The sequence below is a fragment of the Gambusia affinis genome, linkage group LG04 (assembly GCF_019740435.1).
Source record: "Gambusia affinis linkage group LG04, SWU_Gaff_1.0, whole genome shotgun sequence".
NCBI lineage: Eukaryota > Metazoa > Chordata > Actinopteri > Cyprinodontiformes > Poeciliidae > Gambusia > Gambusia affinis.
In genome coordinates this window covers 25,244,554-25,265,865 of record NC_057871.1, presented here as the reverse complement: position 1 = coordinate 25,265,865, position 21,312 = coordinate 25,244,554, and the positions used below count along the sequence as shown (strand labels likewise).

Sequence of the window (21,312 nt, the reverse complement as noted above, 5' to 3'; positions counted from 1 at the left end):
AAAGAAATGATTTCACATCCACTGACACTTAGTAATAAATGAAACGTAAAACTATTTTACTTCACATCATGTCGGTTATTTGTGTCTGAACTCCTGACGACCTGCTGAGGCAGAAACTTGTTGCCGAACTTATTTAATCTTAATGTAACAGCTGATGAAAGGTCACATGATCAGAATAATGCTTTATTCAGAATTTAAAATCTGCTGATGTTCATTGATCCTCTCATGGAACTGTAATTAAGAACAAAAAATCATAATAATTTAAACAGTAAAATTAACAACACAAATCATGTCAGTTTTGGGGTTTACAAAAATCATCTGTTAGAATTTATCATTAGAATAAATTGATTACCACAATGAATTTTTATTCTTGGAAAACAAAGATTTTTACACCTTTATAGTTGCCTCTACTCCTAATATTAACAGTTAAAGACAACTCACTGCAGGGAGTGTGGAAATTTTTTTTAATGTTTTTATAATTGAAATTTAAAATCAGACTCAGCAGATCCAACTTTGATCAAAAATCAAAGATTTGAAATTGCTCACAAAATGTGGATCAGTACATCTCCAGTATCACCTTCAGAACATCACATCCAAACAAAGCAGACAAATGTACAAATATTAGCAACATCAGAGTTTTAAGAAGTGAGGATTTTTTCCTGTTTATGTGATATGAATCACAGTTACTAGATTAGCTTTAATTCACAGATCCAGTTGAGGGAATGGGAGCACTGTTCATCGTTCCAGCTTCTCTCCTTAGCGTAAGTCTTTATGTTCCCACAGTTCTCCAGTGTTCTACCATTTGGCTCGCCATCTGCCCAGTAGCTAAAAAACAGAAAACTCCACTCAGTACAATTTCTGAAACTGAGTGGACTGGACAAATCACAAAAAAGACTTTGTGACACATAATAAGGTCAAGGAAGTCACCTAAATATAAACCAAAGTAAAAAAAAAAAAAAAAACATTTGCTATCCAGAAATAATTCATTTTGTCCTTTGAAATATGAAATAAAGACAATGCAATGCATCAAAAATGTATTTCTTGTTTACTTGATTTCTTACAATAAAATGTAGAATAATATAGATCTTAGCAGAACTGTGAAAAATGAATGTTTATGTAATAATGAAACAAATTTACCTTGTGGTAACTGGACTCCCGTCTACCCATTTCCATGTTCCGTCTCTTTCTCCATCAGTCAGTCCAATCCACATGTACTTCTGAAACTTGTTTCCAAAAACCTTGGAAACAAACATTATCAACTACATTAAAACAGCAAGTGGCTTTGCTTGGCATAGCGAAGAACTAAATTATTCACACTCCTGGCAGATTCTCGTATTTCAGTTCTCAGTGAGCCATCAGTGGTGATAAAAGCAAAGTTTTGAGGTAGGAAAGTTTGCTTTCCATCACCGTAATCTTTTAGTCCGTCTCCAGTTTCCAGTGGCGGCCCCAGAACATTAACAATAATTCAAGTCAGAAGAAACATGCTAATCAATCTGAAATATTACTTTCAACCTAAATCTGCCAGATGTATGGATGAAGGTCATGAAGAGAAGTAGACACACACCCAGGGCCGTGCAGAGACCTTTGGAGGGTCTCTACGTTTTTATTCACAAACCAGTGTATGAAAAAATATTCTTGCCCATAATTTGATAGTTAGACGTCACAGATCCGCCTCCTTCTCCTCACCATGGACCTGGTGTCTGAACAACATGGAGGCTCTGAGAGTCATTATTAGACTGAAGGCAGCCAGACTAATTTATTTTGCTAAATTATTACATTTAGCAAAATATTATTACTGAGAGGCAAAAGCAGGCCTTCTGAAAGATTTAAAAAAAAAAAAACAATAGAAAAACATTTTTTTGAAAAAAAAAAAAAAAAAAACAAACAAACAAAAAAAACAACTCAAAAAGGGCACTAGGGGCATCTAGGACAAAAGGGGCAGGGGCTCAAGCCCCCTTCTCCTCTCTGCACATGCCTGCACACACACCTGTTTGCTTCTGCTGTTGATGATCATCAAGTCTGCACCCTTTGACTGACAGTAACGTCTGCTCTCTTGCCAGGTCTTTTTGCCAGCAGAAACGTAGTAGGCACTGCCTTCAAAAACCTCCCATCCTGGTTGATCTTGAAGGATATACAGACAATCTTAAATTACTAAAAATTAAGGGTCAAAGGTCAAAGGAGAAAACCAAGATTTTTAAATAAGCTAAAGATAGGAAGACATATGAATATGAAGCAAACCACACAGGAAGCATCTAAAAACTATGTTCATATTAAAGCATGAGCATCAGGGGCTCATTCACATAGAATGAGCTGTGATTAACATGTAATTACAGTTAATTTACAGCAATTACATGATGACTATGATAAAGTGTGAAAACATTAACAGTCCAACCGCTCAAAATGTGTTATTTGCACATGAGTAATTGTATATTTTATTAGATATTAAGACATGGTGACTGCATGAAGATTATCATGTGTTCTTGCATGAATCTGGGAAATTTAAACACCAAACACTGGCAGTGGGAATGTGCAGACGACTAATAATATCAGCTTTGCAAAACATTTGTGATGGTTTCAATATTGCATTAGGGTGTTTCACACGATTTTCATACACAATGATGAAAATCGCCAAATTAAAAGTCTCAAGTTTTCGTAATCCAAAAGATGAAAAATGTCAAAATCTAATCTATTTTTACACCTGATGGTCCGGTAGATTCGGTTGGATTGGGGATCAAAATAGCAAAATCTGTCACATTTTCCGCTGCTGCGGTTCTCTTTCACGCTGCACTCTGCCAATCTAAGCAAAGCAAATGAAAAACGTGTTCCCCTCCTCGCCCGTGGTGGCGCTGCACCAAGAGCCACTGAAGGAAACAACGCAAAAAATATCAGAAGAAGACGTGACTCCAGCTTCCTTCTTCAAGAAATGTAAACTAAAATGTAGTAGCGTCCGGTTAAAAGACCACAAGCCATTTCTCCCGCTAGCGCGGGACACGCGCTTCTCTTTTGGTCCCATTTACCCAGAATGCCCTGCGCTATAGTGCTTTTGGAGCGGTACACTTGGCATCAAGATATGCATCCAAACCGCGCCACAGTTCACTGCAACCGAAACGAGACCTAGGTTTGTAGGCAGATCAGAGTTGGCTTTTTTTTGGTTGGCATCAGACTTCGATTGCACATTCTCACCTCCGCAAACAAATCAGACTTTCTAGGCAAACAAACTTAAAGTGGACTAAACGGGGCTGGTGTGAATGCACCTTTTAGATACAGTTAAAAATTGACGACTTGACAAAGAAGTTATATGTAAAGTTTCAGTGCAAGTATGTAAGCAGATTATTGTTGTGTCAGGATCTGAAACTCGTTATATTTCTGTTTATTAAAATTGTACATGATGTGATGAAATCTTTATACCCACTTAAAGTGTTGATCTTTGCCTTCAGCTCATCTCTTTCCTGGCTGATTGTTCTGGACATGGCCTCAATGTCTGAAACACGATGTGCGTTATTACTCATTGCATTACATTACAATGAACACCTGAAGTGAGGAGATTGATTCTGATACTTACACGACTTTGTTTTCCTCAAAGTGTCTCTTTCTTCAGTCAAGGCATTCTGTTTGGATTCTGTAATTTTCAAGAAACGGTGATCCCATGTTAATGTGAGTTATTGCCATTGTTTGGATGGACCTTTCAGAGTAAATGCAGATGCACGTTATAAGACCTCTGACTTTATATGTCACAAACAGCGACGATCTGGTGCATTTTCAGGTTTTTTTCTTGATGTCTTTAAACTTTTTGTTTCTCAGGCTGAGTTGAACTTCAACACAATTAGAAAACAAGACCCAAGATTAACTTTATCGTGTTTTATTCACACAAAGTTAAAGAAAAAAGAAGAAAGATATGGACAACTCACTTTTGGATAAATATCCTAAGGACAGAACCTGAATCTCTTGTTGATTCAAGACATTTTTTAAGGCCATAAATATAAAAATCTGCTAGTGGAATTAGTATTTTTGTTTATAATTATTAAGAGAAATTAACTTGAAGCCAGCTCCTACTTCTCTGTGAAAAGTTTCTTGTAAATTAGTCTTACTTCAATTATACTGAGATATTTGCATTAGAAACTAGACAAAAATACTTTTTTTAAAATAGATTTTGTGTTTTTTGCAGTGTACCAGCGATGGACATAAATGAACGACACACTTTACGTTATTTGCTTTCTGACCATCATAAGGGCTTCTGATAGCTGGAACTTTATTTTTATACCAACCCAAATCATTCAGCTTCCTGTTGAGTTCATCCTTGTCTTCTCTCAAGTTGTTACTGTTGGCTTCAATATCTGAAACACAGTTATTATTTACTGAAGGAGGCAGGTTTTCACTAGAACAACATAGTTTAAGTTGTAAAGACATTTTGATACAAGAAGAAATTCCCTCAGGAACAAAAGAAGGAGCATGCATATATTTTTTGATAGAGAGGGAAAGAAATAATATAATCACACACATAATATACATACATATTTTAATGATTACACTTACCAGAGTTAATCTTCTTTAGATCATCTCTCTCCTTAGAGATGGAGGCAAGCTGTGAAGCTGCCATTTTAATGGGAAAGACAATCCACAAAGAAAGGAAAAGAAAAGAGTTGACATTTCTGAAATGACGTTAGATCAGTTTGTTTTGTGATTTTACAGTTTATTGTTTTATTTCTTGACTCAAAATTGAAAAAAAATCCTCCAATACTTACTAAACACATTCAGCTTCCTCATCAGGTCGTCTCTCTCTCCGGTCACGTTTTTGTGATCGGACAGAATATCTGAAAGAGGATACAGATAATTTCTTGATACGTGGAAGAAATTATTCATCGCACAAACTAATGCTTTATTGCAGTAAGATGTTCTCCGACTGGTGATAAAAAACTTGTATGTTCCTCTCTGAATCGTAGCGAGTGTAATGAATATCATGCTTACTTTGGATGGTTTGGATCAGTTTTTCACTCTCTTCACTCAGATTTTTCAGACTGGCCCCAATGTCTGCAAGACATATCCACAATATTAAAAACAATTCCCTACGCCATACTGACTTCATCAACATAGTTTAATAAACATAAAAACATGAAATAATTGTGAATTAATTTTTTTTCATCTTGAACTCTGAATGTAAAATAAATAATTAAATACAGAAAAGCTAAAGGAAAACAGATTCTCACCCGAAGTCATATAGTTTATCATAAACATAGGATTAATGAATTAATGTTTTAGCTCAGACAGTGAAACATTGTTCCTCTTACCGCTGCATATAAAAGCATCATCAAATGGACGGATAATTCATATTTTTTGCTGTTCCTATCAGACTTTTTACGTTATTGTATCTTTTCTGAATAAATATTTCGTGATTCGATAAATGACTCGGTTACAGTCAACAACGTGTCAACGAACTTACCAGAGTTTAACTTCTCCAACTCGTTTCTCTCATTAGTCAGGGAACTAAGATGTGAAGCTGTTTTTTGATAGAAACAATTGCGTCACATTGTTGCCATTGTGTGACACACAAACACACACAAAACGAGTACAAAGATGTCAGATCAGTTGAGTTTCTTAACTTATATGCTGAAATATGAAAGGCTGAAGGCATTAAAGTACAATATTACCACTTGTTTGATCGCTTCTCTTTTTGTTTTCTTATAATTACCTACCAAGGTTGTTGAGCTCTTTCCTCAGCTCGTCTCTCTCTTCAGTCAAGTTTTTATTGATAGCATCAGTGGCTGAAAGTAAAACCGTTGTAATTATTTTTGAACATTTGGTATTGATGAACCGGACACAGGATTGCTAACGTGACTCCTAGTAAACGTTTTTAGTTTTAGTTTTGAGAATTTGTGATTTACTTACCATTGATGGTTCTGATCAGCGTTTCTCCCACGTCGGTCAGGTTTTTCAGATTTGCCTCGATACCTGCATTGAAGTTTAACAGGTTTACTGACTTTAGCCAAATTTTATCATGAAACTTTTAGAAACATTTAACGATAAACTGCCGTTGTAGGTTAATTGTTTTGAACCAAACTAGTTTTAAGAAAACTAATAAAGGAACACAGTAAGCATGGATGTAAACTGATTAATTTGGGAATTGCTTTTCTGCTAAACAGAAAAGCTTCAGCTACAAAGTTAAAAAGCAGCATCCAACGTGTTTAATTTTTTAAATATTACTGACTGTTTTCCAAATGAAACAAGGTGTAACGAATTTACCCAGTCCAGCCACAATCAAACTGCCATGAAGGGACTAGAGATCCTTCATGTGTAGAGAGTCTGAATCAACACACAGTCATCAGCACACTTACCGAGATTAATCTCCTTCAACTCGTCTCTCTCCTCAGTCAGGAAACTGAACTCTAAAGCTTTTTGTCGTGAGAGGAAAAGTTAGTCACACCACTGCCAGTGATTGCAGCACATCTACAATTCATAGCAGAAATGTTTAAGAATCCTACACATTCAGATAAAATATTATTTCTTGAGCTGTACAGTGTTTATTTTTTGTTAAAATTGTAACCTGCTATGATTGTGCTATCAGAGATACGTTTTCTGTGTTTTAATTACTTACTGAGGTTTTTAAGTTCTTTCCTCAGCTCATCCCTCTGTTCAGTCACATTTTTGTTATCGGCCTCGGTGCCTGGAAGATAAAGACTCCTCATAATACTAATAATAATAGTGACAATTGATATTTTATTTTGCATTCACAAACCAGTTTCTTGGTTTTCTGCCATAAATGTGATCAATCTTAAATGTTTCCTTTTTGTTTAAGTTTAATATGTACGTAAGCAGCACTAACGAGCTTACCTTTGATGGTTCTGAGCAGCATTTCCCTCTCTGCAGTCAGATTTTTTAGATTGGACCAGAAACCTAAATGACAATTTCACAACAATTTCACTCTTTTTTGCACTCTTAAACGTGAATGCAACCCTGATAAGATGCTTTAAAAAAAAAAAAAAATAAGTAGAATAATGTCAGTCTGATTGCGACATGTAATTTAACGTATAAACTGTACATTTCAAGTAACACACCACTTCAACTGAGGTATTAATTAAAAACTTGCATGGATGTGGACACCATTAAACGTGCGTTTTTGAAGTTCCTTTCTCTTCTTGAGTCTTCAGTCTCACTTTTATTTTTACCTGACAAAGAACAGTCATACTAGCATACACAGTGTATCACAAAAGTGAGTACACCCCTCACATTTCTGCAGCTATTTAATTCTATCTTTTCATGGGACAACACTGACAAAATGATATAGGACCATAAGACCTGGTTCCAGTAATCCATGTCCTTTGTTGACATGTCTTCACCAAACTGTTTGCGGGGCTTTCTCATGTACAGACTTCAGAAGATGCTTCCTTCTAGGGTGACAGCCATGCAGACCAATCTGATGTAGTGTGTGGCATGATCTGAGCACTGACAGGCTGACCCCTGACCTCTTCAATCTCTGCAGCAATGCTGACAGAACTCCTGAAGCTATCTTGCAAAGACAACATTTGGATGTGACGCTGAGCACTGTGCACTGAGGTTGTATGGACGACCAACGCAACGTTTATATATGAACAATTATATTCAATCTAATATAATTGTTCGCTATCACACAGTCTCACCCGATAGTCATACTTACCAAGGTTGGTCTTCTTTAGTTCATCTCTCTCCTTAGTCAGAGAATTACGTTGTGAAACTATAAAAACAATGACATGGTTGGTAAATTGTTTTGTTTTTCTCCAAGGGTTCTGAATAACATCTAATATTTTATGTAGAACATTATTAATGGCATGAGATCTTTACTTTTTCACTTTTCAGAAAGTCTACAGCTTCAGATCTGGGACTTGCACAAGCTTCACTCTGAGACTATTAGAAAACATCAACGTTTTCTTTTTATATTTTATGTTTTCTACATCAAGATTTGCAGGCAGAATGAGTTAATTAAGTGAGTTAATTTCTCCAGCGTTCGTGTTTGCTCTAGATACGAGACATTTTTGTATTTTTATGTCAATTGGAATTGTGTAGTTGACCCTTTTGCTAGAACAGCTTTAGCTATATAACTTAATATGGTCCTGTTTTCTCTTAATATGTACCGTATGTTTAAATCTACTGTAATAGTGTAATTTATTATTAAAGTTTAATGTTGTTGGGACATTATGGTTTGTGGTTGGTGTAGTTTCATAATCATGCTTACCAACGTCACTTAGATTCCTCCTCAGCTGCTCTCTTTCTGTTGTCAGGTTTTTATTCCTGGCATTGAGGCCTAAGACAAAAAGAACAACAGCTCCAATTACACAGATTACTCTATTTTTTTTTGTTTCTCCATACAAGTCAGACATTTTTTTCAATTAAAAAAATTGTTGGCTGATATTTTCTATAAAATCGGCAAACTCAAACAAACTAAAAGTAACCTTTGGATAAAGATTTACTGTATTCCTCCCCAAAACATAAATTCACTTTAAAAGCAGCAAACAGACAACTGAGAGAAAACTTCATATTAGGGATGTACGATATTATCGGCACGGTATGGATATCGGCCAATATTAGCTGTAAAAGTTAATATCGGATTTCGGCCACTTAGTCTAAATAATTTACGAATATAAAAGGCGTTGTTTTTATATGACAAACCAGTGACAATGATACCACCAGCATGACGTCATAAGAAACTGCTAAGCATTAATTAGCGACTGATGTGAATTAATGCACATCATTAATGAAAACACTTGTTGCTTGTGAACAAGTTGAGTTTAGTTTTGTGAAGATTTACAAATCTGCCCTGTCTGAGTGTCGTCATTGTCTTAGACAGAGCAAATGAATAAATGTTATGAATAAATTTTACATTAAACATAATGCAAGTTGAAAGTGATACATCATTTTCATCATTCAGCCTCCTTTTTAACATTTGCATTTGGTAGTAAGCTAAATTGACAAAAATATTGCAGTGTTTTAATTGCACAGAAGGAGAAAAAAAATATCGGTATTGGTATCGGTAATCGACCAAACGAGTTTTATCGGATATTGACCAAAAATCCAATATAGTACGTCTCTGCTTCATATTGCCTGGATCCCTGCATTCAGGCTTTCACTGACAGCATCGTCCGTTCATTATGCTCACCAGAGTTGAGTGTCTTCAGTTCATTTTTCTCCTTCTCAATCAGACTCTGATTGCTGGAAGCTGCTGCTAGGCAAAGAAGAGTAGTTTTATGTTTTTCACACCACCAGAATGCACGCATTGGATATCGCATAATGTCTGAAAATTAATCTTCACAGAAAACTTTCGGAGTTTCCAAAACTCCTAAAGCGAAAAACCTTTTACACGTTAAGACTATTGAGTAACTCTTGCGGTTGTTTTAGTCTGTTTCGCAAATGTAAATGTCACAGGAGCCACTTCCCTGAAACAGAACTGAGAGAGACAAACGTGTGACATGAGGCTTCATGAGATGAACGTTTTATTTTATAATACATCTTAGGTGTTCTTCAGAATTGAATAAATGTTCTCTAATGAATGAAATACAAACAAATGCTTTGTGTTGACGTCAATTGTGTTTTGCATGAGGCATCCCAAAAGGAAAAAGATCAAACACTTTTTCTTCATTCTGCACTTTACTAGCACACAACATCCTAAAGCAGAATTTCCAAACCAGATTGTGAATCGTCAAGGTTTACTTACAAAGAGTAAGAGAAATCATAAGACTTAGCTGCAGCAGACACAAAAGTCCAAAGGTGGCTGCGGCCAACTTGTACCGCTGAAGTTCTGTGAAAACACGTGTGGATGGTTTAAAACGCCAAGAAGACGTCAGAGGTAAACATTTCAAATTCATCCACTGTGAACAATTTCACAAATAAGTCTCAGCAAAAAAAAAGAACGAAAAAGCAAAGCATGTATTCATTTAGGATAAAAACGCAAAAGTTTTAATAGATGAACTCAAGCCCCTTGATAATTATCACTCAAAAGATTTGACTTAAGATTTTTTACAATTACGTTTTTTTGTGACGCAGGTTTTGTGCCCAACCAATTAAAATTGACATTTTTGTTTTACTTTTATAATTTCAATATTTTTTCTATCTAAAACCGACACAATATATGTTTTAAAGATATGCTTCTTTAGTTTCACATTATTTGCCATTATTGTTCAATTTAAAATAAGAGCAGAGCAAGCACTGCCATAAATAAGTCATGTTTTAAACCGACCTGGCAAATTATTATTGAAGAAACATTTTTCTTCTCTTACCCGAAGTGGGTTTGCTGTTATTATCTGAGCAGCTCTCCGGTCCATCATTGCTGGTATAAAGAGTATCGCTGAATTTCTCGTACGCCACAGAACGTCCATAGTGCTCTCTGTGGAAAACCATCTCTGTTTTCTTGTTAAGCAGCGAGGCCTCAATCTATAAGTCTCTGCCAAAAGCCACCTTTGGTCCTTGGTGCGTCTATGACAAGTGGAGATGCTGACACAATTTTTGTGTTAAAATTTCTTCCTCTTTCTTTGGAAGTACCTCTATCCCACCATCACAGCTTTACAAAACTTGAAAAAGAAAAAAAAAATTAAGCCACAAAAAACAATTCTTGAAAATTTAGGATCTTGGAAATTTTTGCTGGACTTGCAATATGTGTATGGTCTGTGTGTTAACTGAAAACCACACAGACCACATATTCATAGTAGTAATGAGTCATTTTAAGTTAAGACAGACTGAATTGGTCTCTCAGACGGCAGCTTTTACTTAATTTAAAGACCCACAACCCAACTTTACCCCAGTTTAATTGTATAATTGGCTCTAAACTTGTGCCAGCCTTGGTTTCAATAGATGCAGTCAAGCATTTGTGTTAACCCGCAATAAAACTTCTGTATTCTTGTTAAGGAATTTCATCTTCTCCCGTTTTCCAGATTTGTTTTAATTTGGCCACGTTGCTCAAAGGTCAGGTCAAAGCTTCTCGGTTGGACTTATATCCAGACTTTGATTAGGCCACTATGGTACCTTGAATTTCTTTCCATCCAGAGGTTGATTTAGTTGCTTGTGCTTGAGCTTACAGTCGTAAACTGATGATGTTCTCCTTCAGCATGTTCAGCAGGAGAACAGAATTCATGCTTTTTTGGCAAATGTGAGTTAATGTTTTCTGTTTTTGTTTTCCTTTCCTTTTTGATCAGGCTCTTTATCGTTGAAAATAACTTACTTTGTTTCATACCAATTCCTGAGTTTCACTGGTATGTTTTTGAGATCTGTTAGCCCATGTCATATTGTCAGACAGGCTGGATTTTGATAAAACGCAAAAACCACAAGACACGACTAATCAAAAACTGTGAGACAGGTTTGCAAGACTCAGCAGAATCACTTGCTCTTCCTCTTTTAACTACTGCAAACTCGGTTGAATCATTCAAAACTGTTGACCTGCATTCCCTGGAGTTGCAGTTACTGTTAATTATGATGTTTCTTTTAAGTACGGAAACAAATACGTGCAAAATTTTACTATATATGGGGAAGCAGGTTGTTTGATTGTAAATAAACTCAGCTGACACTTGCAGCAGAGTAACCTTGTCTCCTTTACAGACTCAGGCTGATAGTGACTAGTTTGTCAGAATTATTGACGTATTTAAAATGTGGAATCAGTATGTATTGGATAAGCTTTAGTTACTGCACAGCTGAATTGATGAGCTGCTCTAAGTGTTGATAGTACTCTGACTTAAATCGACAGTGTGCAATATTTAAAAAATGTATATATATATATATATTTTTTTTTTTGCAAATTTGTTAAAAACTGTCACTTTGTCCCGACAGTGTAATATTTGACAGATAATCTGTGACAAGACTGAGTTCCTCCACTTCCTCCCTGAGCTCCAATTTCCGTCTGCAGAAATGCCAGTCAAAACCAACCAATCAGAGCCAGGAGGAGGGTCTTAGCGTTGTCAATCAAACTTGTGCACTTGCTAAACGTGGAGAAACAATTTGGCGTTCTTTATCCACTGTCGTCAGTAGCCATGCTATCTAGCCTTAGTATTCATGGGTGGCTAGCTCTCTGCTGTAGCATAGCAGAGAGAAACGAGGATGTTGTGACCAAGAGAGTCATTGACAGCGCTAAGCCCCTCCTCCTGGCTCTGATTGGTTGTTTTTGACGGAGCACTTCATTGGTCAGATGACAGCAGATTTATAGATGGTGGTGGAGGAACTTGATTTTTTCCCCCAAGGATTATCTGTCTCATGTTACACTGTCACGGCATATAAAGTTTGAACAAATATGTATCAAGAGAAAAAACTATTTTAAATAAAACTTACCGACATGCTCTAAAGGCATTATAGATCCTCATGCCATAATGTAATTACAATGGCAATTTTAATGGCTGAATGCTCTATTGTTTCGATGGATCATAAACTATAGAGGATTTTTATCTTATCCAGTAGAAGAAACCCCATTTGATAAAGACAGGTAAGGTGAATTAAATATTTACCCACCTTACCTGTGGATTAAAATGTTGAAATGTTTTTAAAAGACAATAACTGAGAAATTTCAGTCTGGGTTTAAAGCTACTCATAGCAGTGAAACAGCTTTGCTTCGAGTGTTTAATGATCTGCTTTTAACTGTTGATTCAGGCAATGTAGCAGTTTTATTATTTCTAGATCTGAGTGCTGCATTTGACACTGTAGATTATCAGATTCTCCTATATAGATTAAAACATTGTGTTGGCCTGAGAGGCCCAGTATTTGAATGATTTAAATCTTATTTAGAAAACAGAACTTCCTCAGTTCATCTGGACCAATGCTGTTCTGGCGCCAAACCTTAAAGAATGGCGTCCCCCAAGGCTCAATTTTAGGTCCCATTTTGTTTATCATATATTTATTGCCTGTTGGCCAGATTTTCCATAAATTTTATGTTTCCTTTCATTGCTTTGAGGATGACATCCAGATTTATCTGCCCCTTAAACTACAAAATGGTACAAATTAATCTCATCAGCTATTGATAGATTGTTTAGTTGAAGTCAAATCTTGGATGGAACAAAACTTTCCAAAATCAAAATCAAAATCAATCAAACTCAAGTTAAATTATTTGGTCAGTCTTCACACAACAGATCCAGATCTGATTCTTGGTTCTTCAGCTCGGTTTTGTCAGACCTCTGCTAGGAATCTTGGTTTTACTTTTGACAGCTGTTTAAAGCTAGATAAACAAGTTAGCTCTGTCGTTAAATCAAATTTTTATCACTTGGGGATTTTAGCAAAAGTTAAATCTTATTTTTGTTTTAAGGACTTTGAAGGACTTATCCATTCGTCCATGCCTTCATTACATCTCGTTTGGATTATTGCAATTCATTATATAGAGGTATGGATAAATCACAGATGCAGCGATTTCAAATGATCCAGAACGCAACTGCTCGGCTTCTTACAGGAACCAGGAAGCGTGACCATATAAGGCCTATACTGACCTCTTTACACTGACTGCCCGTCTTTTATCGAATAAATTTTAAGATTTTTTATTAACTTTTATGAACTAAATATCAGCACTTTGACAAGGAGGACATTGATTAAAAACACATAATGTAATGAGAATTAGTTTAACAGAATGAGGGAATCTAAAACACTGCAGCGTAACTAAAAGCTGACCTTTTGTCACAATAAATGCAACAGCAAGCACTACTATTAGGAAAGCTTCATTTCACAAATCCATTTAAGTGAGTCAGAACATGTTTCATCATTCCAACTTCTCTCTTTGGTGAAAGTCTTTATATCACCACAGTTTTCTCCTGTGTTACTATTCGGCTCACGGTCGCCCCAGTAACTAAAATAATCAGAAAGGATCAAGATTAAAATTTTTGTGTGAATGTTGTGACAAAAAATTTTCACATTGTGAATTTAAAAAAAGCAGAAGTTAAAAAAAAAAAAAGAAAAGATTTGTTTAAAGTGTAAACAAATTAACCTTGTGGTCAGTGGACTCCCATCCACCCATTTCCATCTTCCCTCCGTCTCTGAGTCCGTTAGGCCGATCCACATGTACGTCTGGAAACTGTTCGCAAAGTCCTAAGAAACAAAGATTGAAACTAACATGAGTCAGCAACAAGTCGAATCTGATGTTGAACTAACACCTCAATGACCTCTGCTTTTATTTGTTGTTGTACTTTTAATTTTAATTTACCTTGTCAAATATCTGTCAAGCATGCAAATGTACATTTGCCCACACACCTGTTCTTCTTTGCTGTTGATAATCATCAGGTCCGCACCTACGGACTGACAGTAGGTTCTACTTTCCTGCCAAGTCTTTTCTGTAGAAGAAATGTAGTACGCACTCTCTGAAAATCCTCCAACCTAGTGGAACTTTTTTGGGGAAAAATCAGAAATTTAATTTGCTGTTAAAGATTCCAACTTGTGGCAATAAACAACAAATAGAAAAAAAAGTAATAGTCAAATATTCAAGTACCGACTGACCATATACATTGTCAAGTAAATGTTACTATGGAAACATGAAAGTTCAGACTGGGATTAGAAAGTTAATGAGTTTACAAAATATCCAAAGCACAGGACTACTAGCTTCATTTATTTTTTATTTTTTTAATTTGTCCGACTTTTATTTCTTGGTTCAAGGCCGACGATAAAAATTTTTTTCATGTCCCTCCCACCCCCTCTTGAATTGAAATACTATTGAGAATATGATATTTAATCATTTTTCTGCAAAACCCACTGGGACCAGCATTCTCTGACCTGATTATCAAAAAAGATTAATAAAATATTACAGCTCATTTTAATATTTTAAGGCTCAAGACAATGTCCAAGATCATTTTATCGACACAGCTGGGGATATTCGGTTCACATGCTGGTGATGAAGGGCAACGACTGGTGATCAGAAGATAAGAGAAAAGCGACTGGAACTTTTTCAGCATAGATAAAATTAAAGAAGTTTATTTGTTTGCTTGTTTTGAACAGTTGAGAATAAAGTTGTAATGATTCAAAAGAATAAAGTCCAAATTTTATGGCAACTCTACACCAAACTGCATTAAAATGAGGAGCACTGAGGATCTTGTGAAGTTATAGTTGGCACTGGTTTTACAATTAAGGAAACACTTAACCTTTTAACAGCATAAAATTATTACTCTCATAATATGACTTTGTTTCTCTAATATTGTGACGTAATTCTTGTATTTTAAATAAAATTACCTTAAAACTACTTCTGTTACTAACCTTTGCTGCCATTTTAATTTTCAGTGTCACAAACATCTCCATCTCTGTAGTTACGTTTCAAAACATCTGCGCTTATATCGTTCTCTCTCAGCTCGGTTACACCAAACGCGTCTCCGTCGACTACTTCTTCTACTGGCTTGAACAGGCACCCTATTGATTAACTTGAACACTACTGCCATCTAGCGAACAGAGGTTTGTTTATCAATCAAGCATAGAGAATGACGTACTGACATAGCATCGCCACATCCTCCATATTTTGTGTATGTATTAATTTACATGTATTATGATATTTGTTTACAAAGAACTGCTCACCTATTTTCACCTTCAACCTGTCTCTCTCTTCAGTCACTGAGCGAAGCTGGGAATCTATATTCCAGAGAAAAAGGTCTTCATTCAATGTTCAAATGTTGCGATATTGCTGACATTTTGATTCTGCGGTAGTACAAGCTGATGATGTCAAAGCGGTTCATTTGTTGGGTCTTGAAAAACAAAAAGACATTTTTGCTGATAGCAATAAAAGACTATATAAATACATACAGACAATTTGATGATAATAAAATACTTTACAACACAGATGTAATTTATTTTTAACCCCAAAATGGAAAAATGAAAGTCTGTGAGGTCATTTCCTCCACCCAGATCATCTGATGGATTTGGAAAAGAATAAATGTTAAAATCACAATATTTTGATGTCTATATATTACAGATGTGGCATGATTTTATAACAAAGCTACAAGAATTTTAGAATTAGTGAATATGTATGCACATATTTTCTGCCATGCATTCCCACCTGTAATGTTGAGGCTCTTCTTCAGCTCATCTTTTTCCAGCGAGATTGCTGTTAATCTGGCCTCGGTATCTGAAAAACGATGAGAATTGTTCATTAGAATCTGTATCTTACTGAATTGTCTGGACTTTGAAAATAGTTTAATTTTGATACATACCAGAGTATATCCTTGTCAAATTGTCTCTCTCTTCAGTCAAGAAATTCTACTTTGAAACTGTGATTTTCAAGAAAATGTTGAGGTAGAATGTATTGGTAGAAAATCTATTAAGATAATAATTTAGGATAACACTTTGCACCAGGCACGTGCAGAGAGGGGGGCAAAAGGGGCTTGAGCCCCTGCCCTTTTATCCATGATGCCCCTAGTGCCCTTTTTTCCATGTGCCAGCATCCATGTGTGGACAGGAACTCGGCATCAGCTGCTCGCTGTATTCAAAGCATTAATAGTTAGTTGATGATTTTTTTTAATTCCTTTGTAAAATGTAAATGGGAAGTCGCTCAGTGATCTAGTGGATTGGACATCACGGGGCCAGTCAGGTCATTTTTCCCCCTACATCCTCCATCTGCTTTCATCACACCACCGCTCTTGTAGAGCCTCAGGGTAGATGGAGGTGTGGTGCAGGGAAGTTTCTCAATCTCTGCAGTCTCACTTCAGCCTGGGCCCAAGTTTCATTGTACAACTTCCACTTATGACAACCCTATGAATATTCAGAAGGTGTTCTTATGTAACATAGTTAATGTTGTAGTAGAGAATTCCACTTGTCATTACTTCCAAGTTTGGGTTAATTGTAATGGGTGAAACAGCACCCCCTTCTGGTGGTTGGTATCGTTAAATGTAGTGGACACAGACAGCTCGTTGCCAATTCATGAGAAATGGGCGCGAGGTAGGTTCACTGACTTAACACTCTAGTGAAATGTTATGTTAGCTTGATGCTAATAAAATGCTATTCTTTGTAAGGTGCTGTACCCGCGGTGATTATCCTGATGCCTGATCAGTTCTTATCCTGTTCCACACAGAGAGATAAACAGCATTTCATCTCATCCTGTCTCCTGGCTCATTATTAACACAACGCAGACCCGATTGAAGTACCCGATCACCATTAGCGAGGTTACACTTACAACAGTAAAAAAAAAAAAAAAAAAAAAAAAAAAAGAGCTGGTTTTGATGGGATTTTCATTGTATTTTACTGGTACAACTGGACAAGGATAAATAATGACACATCTGACCTCATTTATTCATATCAGAAACTATGGGATCCTCCAAGAGCTCTGCTCAGAAAGCTGAGTGAGGACAAGAAGACTGCAAACATCTTCTTCTCTCCTTTCAGCATCTCTTCAGCTCTGGCTATGGTGATGCTGGGAGTCAGAGGAGACACAGCCACTCAGATATCAGTGGTGATCTTTATCCATTGAACAAGTTAATGCTGAATAAAAAAACGTAGAGGCGTGTATGTAAATTTGTTAAATTTGCTGTGCCAAAAAATGCATCCCCTCAAAACTTGAAGAAACAAACAGTTATGAGTGAAATAACTTTTTTCTACATAATCACATTTATTCCCTTAACTGCTGGTATGAGTTTCATATCAGTAGGATAACACTGGAGGAAAATAGAGAGGGCATGCAAATATTGGCAGGATAATAATAGGCTTTGCCAAAATGCTTCCCCATGCTAACATGGAGAAATAAAGAATTAAGAGAGATTTATCTTTTCCATGTAATGACACTTCTGATCCAACTATAAGTTTCATATCAACAGGACAATAGAGCGTTGGCTGACCTTAATATATTATGGTTATTCTAATTTAAATAACATGAGTTGGCTCAACTTATATTATTAAGATTATTCTATTAGGTTTTGGCTGAACTTAATATATTATGGTTATTCCAATTTAAAGCAAATGGGTTGGCTCAATTTAATTTATTAAGGTTGATTGAACTCATTTACTATATGTAAGTTAAAAGAGCCAGCCCAACTAATTTGCAATGCTTTGGACCAAATAATTTACTTGACTAAGATTAATGGCAATTTAGTTGAAACCAACTTTTTTTTCTTCTCCAAAGAGTTTTTGCAGCACTAGTGGCTCACATTTTTTTGAGACAGTAGCCAGACAGGGTGAGGACATGGCAAAGGTTGCCAGGACCAGGAGTCGAACCAGCAACGTCTGCGTCGAGGACTAAGGCCTCCAAACATGCAGTGTGCTAAACCTCTGCGCCACCACAGCATGCTGGAGAAACCAACTTATGTTACAGTGATACCTTCACAATAATTATTAAGTTGATCTAACTCATGAAAATTAAGTTAGTTCAACAAACATGCTTCATGCTGAAAGAAAACTATTTAATCGTATGGAAATCCTTTCCATGATTTGATTACGTTAATTCAAAGACTTTTCTTTAAAAAAGGACTTTTTTTTAACAGTTCCTTCTTTCAGCAGTTCCGCTGAAAGAAGGAACTGCACTGTTATAGTGCAGTTCTTAAATGCTGAAATAAATTTAAGAACTGTAACAGTGCAGTTCTTAAATGCCAATAGTGTAATAGTGTAGTCTATAGTTTAATGTGTAACTAAAACCACTCTGAAGTTTTCCCAGGCGCAAAACAGTTATGTTATAATAAGTTATAATCTCTCGTGATCCCCTGATCTCGCTAGATCCTCTTCGGAGGGAAATGAATCTGACTAAATTGAATCACGTTATCTCAACTTGAACATGTTATTCAAGTTGAGACAAAAAACGATTGTCTCGCGTGAACTCGCGTGGTATCCCGTGAACTCACTCGGCTTCAGCACAAGATCAGTCTGACTATAATGAATCATGTTATCTCAATATGATTCAATTTCATAAACATGAAGTTGTTGAATTTCTTGTTTATCCAACATGACTGTATCACGTTTTTGTTTGAAACATGAAATTATTTAGTTAAAAGTACATGATATTCTTTTGTTAATGTGATAACCCCCTAAGTTCATTTTTTACAGTGTAGAAGTTATCAAGCACCAGCAGGAAAGCTCCATCGGGAGCCAAATTTATGTACAGTAAAGTAAAGCTTTATTGACAGAAGCATTCACTCATCTGCCTTCAGAAGCTTGTAGAATTTAGTGACATCCCAGTCTGAATCCACAAGATTGAATAAGATGTTGCCCTTCCACTCTTTGGGGAATGCTATCTGCGAAGAATGTGTGATTCTTATGGCAATACATTTTTGAGGTCAGACACTGATGTTTCACTAGAAAGCCTGGCTTCTACAGACCAACAGAAAACACAGACTTTATTTATTAAGTTGGGGTCAGGACTTTGTACAGACCAGTATTGTGTTGGATTTTAAACACCCTTGACCCAGGAAGTGGATGAAAAACCTGAATTCAGCAACATGGAAAGGTGAGTGAACACTATTGGCACTATAGTGTGTTCTATGTTGTAAACACTCTCCAGAATTTGTTGCGCGTCAAAATTACTGAGTGACTATCTGCATTAAAAGGCATTGTTTAAAGACGTGTGATCTCTGAGCCGAATTGTAATGTGTCGGTAAAATGTTTGGGCATGTGTTGTCAAGGTTACTTACGACAAGCAAGGTAAATGATAAGACCGAGCAGAAGAAGAGCTAGAAGTCCAAAGGCAACTGTGCCAACTTTGTACAGCTGAACTCCTGTGGATAAACATATGAAGTGATATAAATCACCTCAGAGATATAAACTTCAAATATAACACATAAAGAAATCCAAAGAAACTATAGAAAAACAACCAAGCTAAAAATGTTCTTCTGAGGAAATACAAAAGATAAAATGTACAATCTACTTAAAACTTAGAAGAACCTGCTGATTATTTAAAATTGTAGTTAATGAGATACAAAATAGCCAAGTTTAAATTTAGCTATATTAGTCATTTTTCAAGTCTTTATTGTTTTATGGTGTTCATGCTTCACTGAAGGAGAAAATAATTAGATGAAATATGGGTTAAAAACATATTTCAAGCAAAACATTTGATACAAAGATTTTCAGCAGCTGGTTTGACGTGACCAAGAGTTTGGATTACATCACCAAATTGTTTCAGTCATTTTTTCATTGGAAAAACATATCATATATAATCTGCTTAACAAACACTTCCCCACTTTTCTCTCCTTCTGAATCAACTAAACGGTTCCTGAATGGTTCTCCACCTCTTTTGTCCAAAACAACTCTCCAGTTGGCTTCAGAAGAAGCTGTTTGACATCAGCCATTACAAGGAAAGAGGAGAAAGCATGACTTTAAAGCTTCATGCACGGCTGCAAAGCAAATAAAAATGTGTTTGTACAGCAACTCAAGAATGTAAAAACAGACATAAAAGGCAACCGTCAAGTTAAACCTTGTTATGAATGTATTTTTTTAGACGTTCCTAAAGACTATGTGAGCATTTCTGAGCTGTAAATGTACCATGTACCAAACTGGCATCAAAATTATTGCTGAAGCCCATTTTTCTCTTACCGGATGTGGCAGAAGAGGTGTTGCTGTCTTCACCTGAGTGGCTCCCTGGAATATCTTTGCAGGAACCAGGATTGCTGATATTATCATGTATAGCAGACATTTCATGTCGCTCTTCATGCAAAACCATCTTGGATTAACTGAGCAGCCTCAAATAATTTATGTTCCAGGAATTTCTTCTTCAACTGGTCGGTGTTTAGATGAAATGTTTAATTTAATATTGCTCAGTGCTGAAGACTTAGTACAGCAAGCGGTGTTATTGAAGTAATTCTCCTTTTATTGAAATCGTCTTCCTCATTCTCAAAATTATTGGATATGCAAAAAGAAAAAATGGAAGAAGGAAAATGAAGAATTCAGCAAATATTTTGCCTCGTTTGAAAAGTTAATGTCAATGAACCAACAGAGGTCACGGCGAATTTATAGGTTTACCGGAAGAAAGCAGACTTCTTGTTTCGATTTATTGGCAACTGAGCGAGTTTGGCTTCATTTATGGAAAGACTAATTTATTCATTCCCGTTTTCAAATTCTGTTCGTAGAAAATATTTGAAAATCATGTTGTTTTGAATCACTTTACAGTAACATACTTTGAAGTTTTGTAGTCATGGAAAAAAAATGTAAGGGGTGCAAATAGTTGCTCGGCTGTCCGGCTCCGACACTGGCTCTTTCAGGCTGAACACAGAAGTTGTTCCATTGAAATAACACAGGGACGGCTCCTTTATTTACCATTCTTCTCCCACCAGCCGTTTTAGGCTGAAGAAGCTGATCCGGAGGGAAGTGAACGATGCAAACTTTGCTATGTTAATTTGGTAGAATTTAAAACTTAAGCATGTCTCCAGCTAACTATCGTTTCTCAGAAGTCACGGATCCAGACCCTCTGTGAAGCATAGTAAAGAACAACGGGGCAGGTTT

The 21,312-nt window shown here is 36.2% G+C and overlaps 1 protein-coding gene across 5 annotated transcripts; it reads right to left on the bottom strand.

Annotated features, from left to right (window-relative positions):
- Positions 1–210: 210 nt before the first annotated feature.
- LOC122829346 (CD209 antigen-like) lies at positions 211–20,644 on the bottom strand. 5 transcript variants are annotated; one of them, XM_044113816.1, is made up of 23 exons: positions 15,166–15,327; positions 14,173–14,304; positions 13,910–14,010; positions 10,242–10,348; positions 9,680–9,763; positions 9,125–9,187; positions 8,204–8,272; positions 7,649–7,705; positions 6,826–6,888; positions 6,590–6,658; positions 6,330–6,386; positions 5,884–5,946; positions 5,691–5,759; positions 5,438–5,494; positions 4,966–5,028; positions 4,743–4,811; positions 4,534–4,590; positions 4,266–4,334; positions 3,563–3,619; positions 3,413–3,481; positions 1,988–2,121; positions 1,138–1,238; positions 211–825 (listed from the first exon to the last, which is right to left on the bottom strand). In XM_044113816.1, exons 2-23 carry the CDS (start codon positions 14,197–14,199, stop codon positions 687–689), a joined length of 1,644 nt encoding a protein of 547 aa, XP_043969751.1. In that variant the 5' UTR covers positions 14,200–14,304; positions 15,166–15,327; the 3' UTR covers positions 211–686. The 5 variants fall into 5 exon arrangements, with proteins under 5 accessions (XP_043969751.1, XP_043969752.1, XP_043969754.1 ...); XM_044113817.1 differs by lacking the exon at positions 9,680–9,763 and having other exon boundaries at positions 15,166–15,326; XM_044113819.1 differs by lacking the exons at positions 9,680–9,763; positions 10,242–10,348; positions 13,910–14,010; positions 14,173–14,304; positions 15,166–15,327 and adding exons at positions 19,509–19,592; positions 20,407–20,644 and having other exon boundaries at positions 9,125–9,190.
- Positions 20,645–21,312: the final 668 nt, after the last annotated feature.

Coding starts and splice junctions, on each gene's coding strand:
- LOC122829346 (XM_044113816.1), bottom strand. CDS start 14,199: ATGATTATCAACAGCAAAGAAGAACAG. Junction 5,947..6,329: donor GTTGAAGGAGATTAATCTCG/GTAAGTGTGCTG, acceptor ACTTCAATGCAG/GTATCGAGGCAAATCTGAAA. Junction 5,760..5,883: donor GCTGATCAGAACCATCAATG/GTAAGTAAATCA, acceptor TTTTACTTTCAG/CCACTGATGCTATCAATAAA.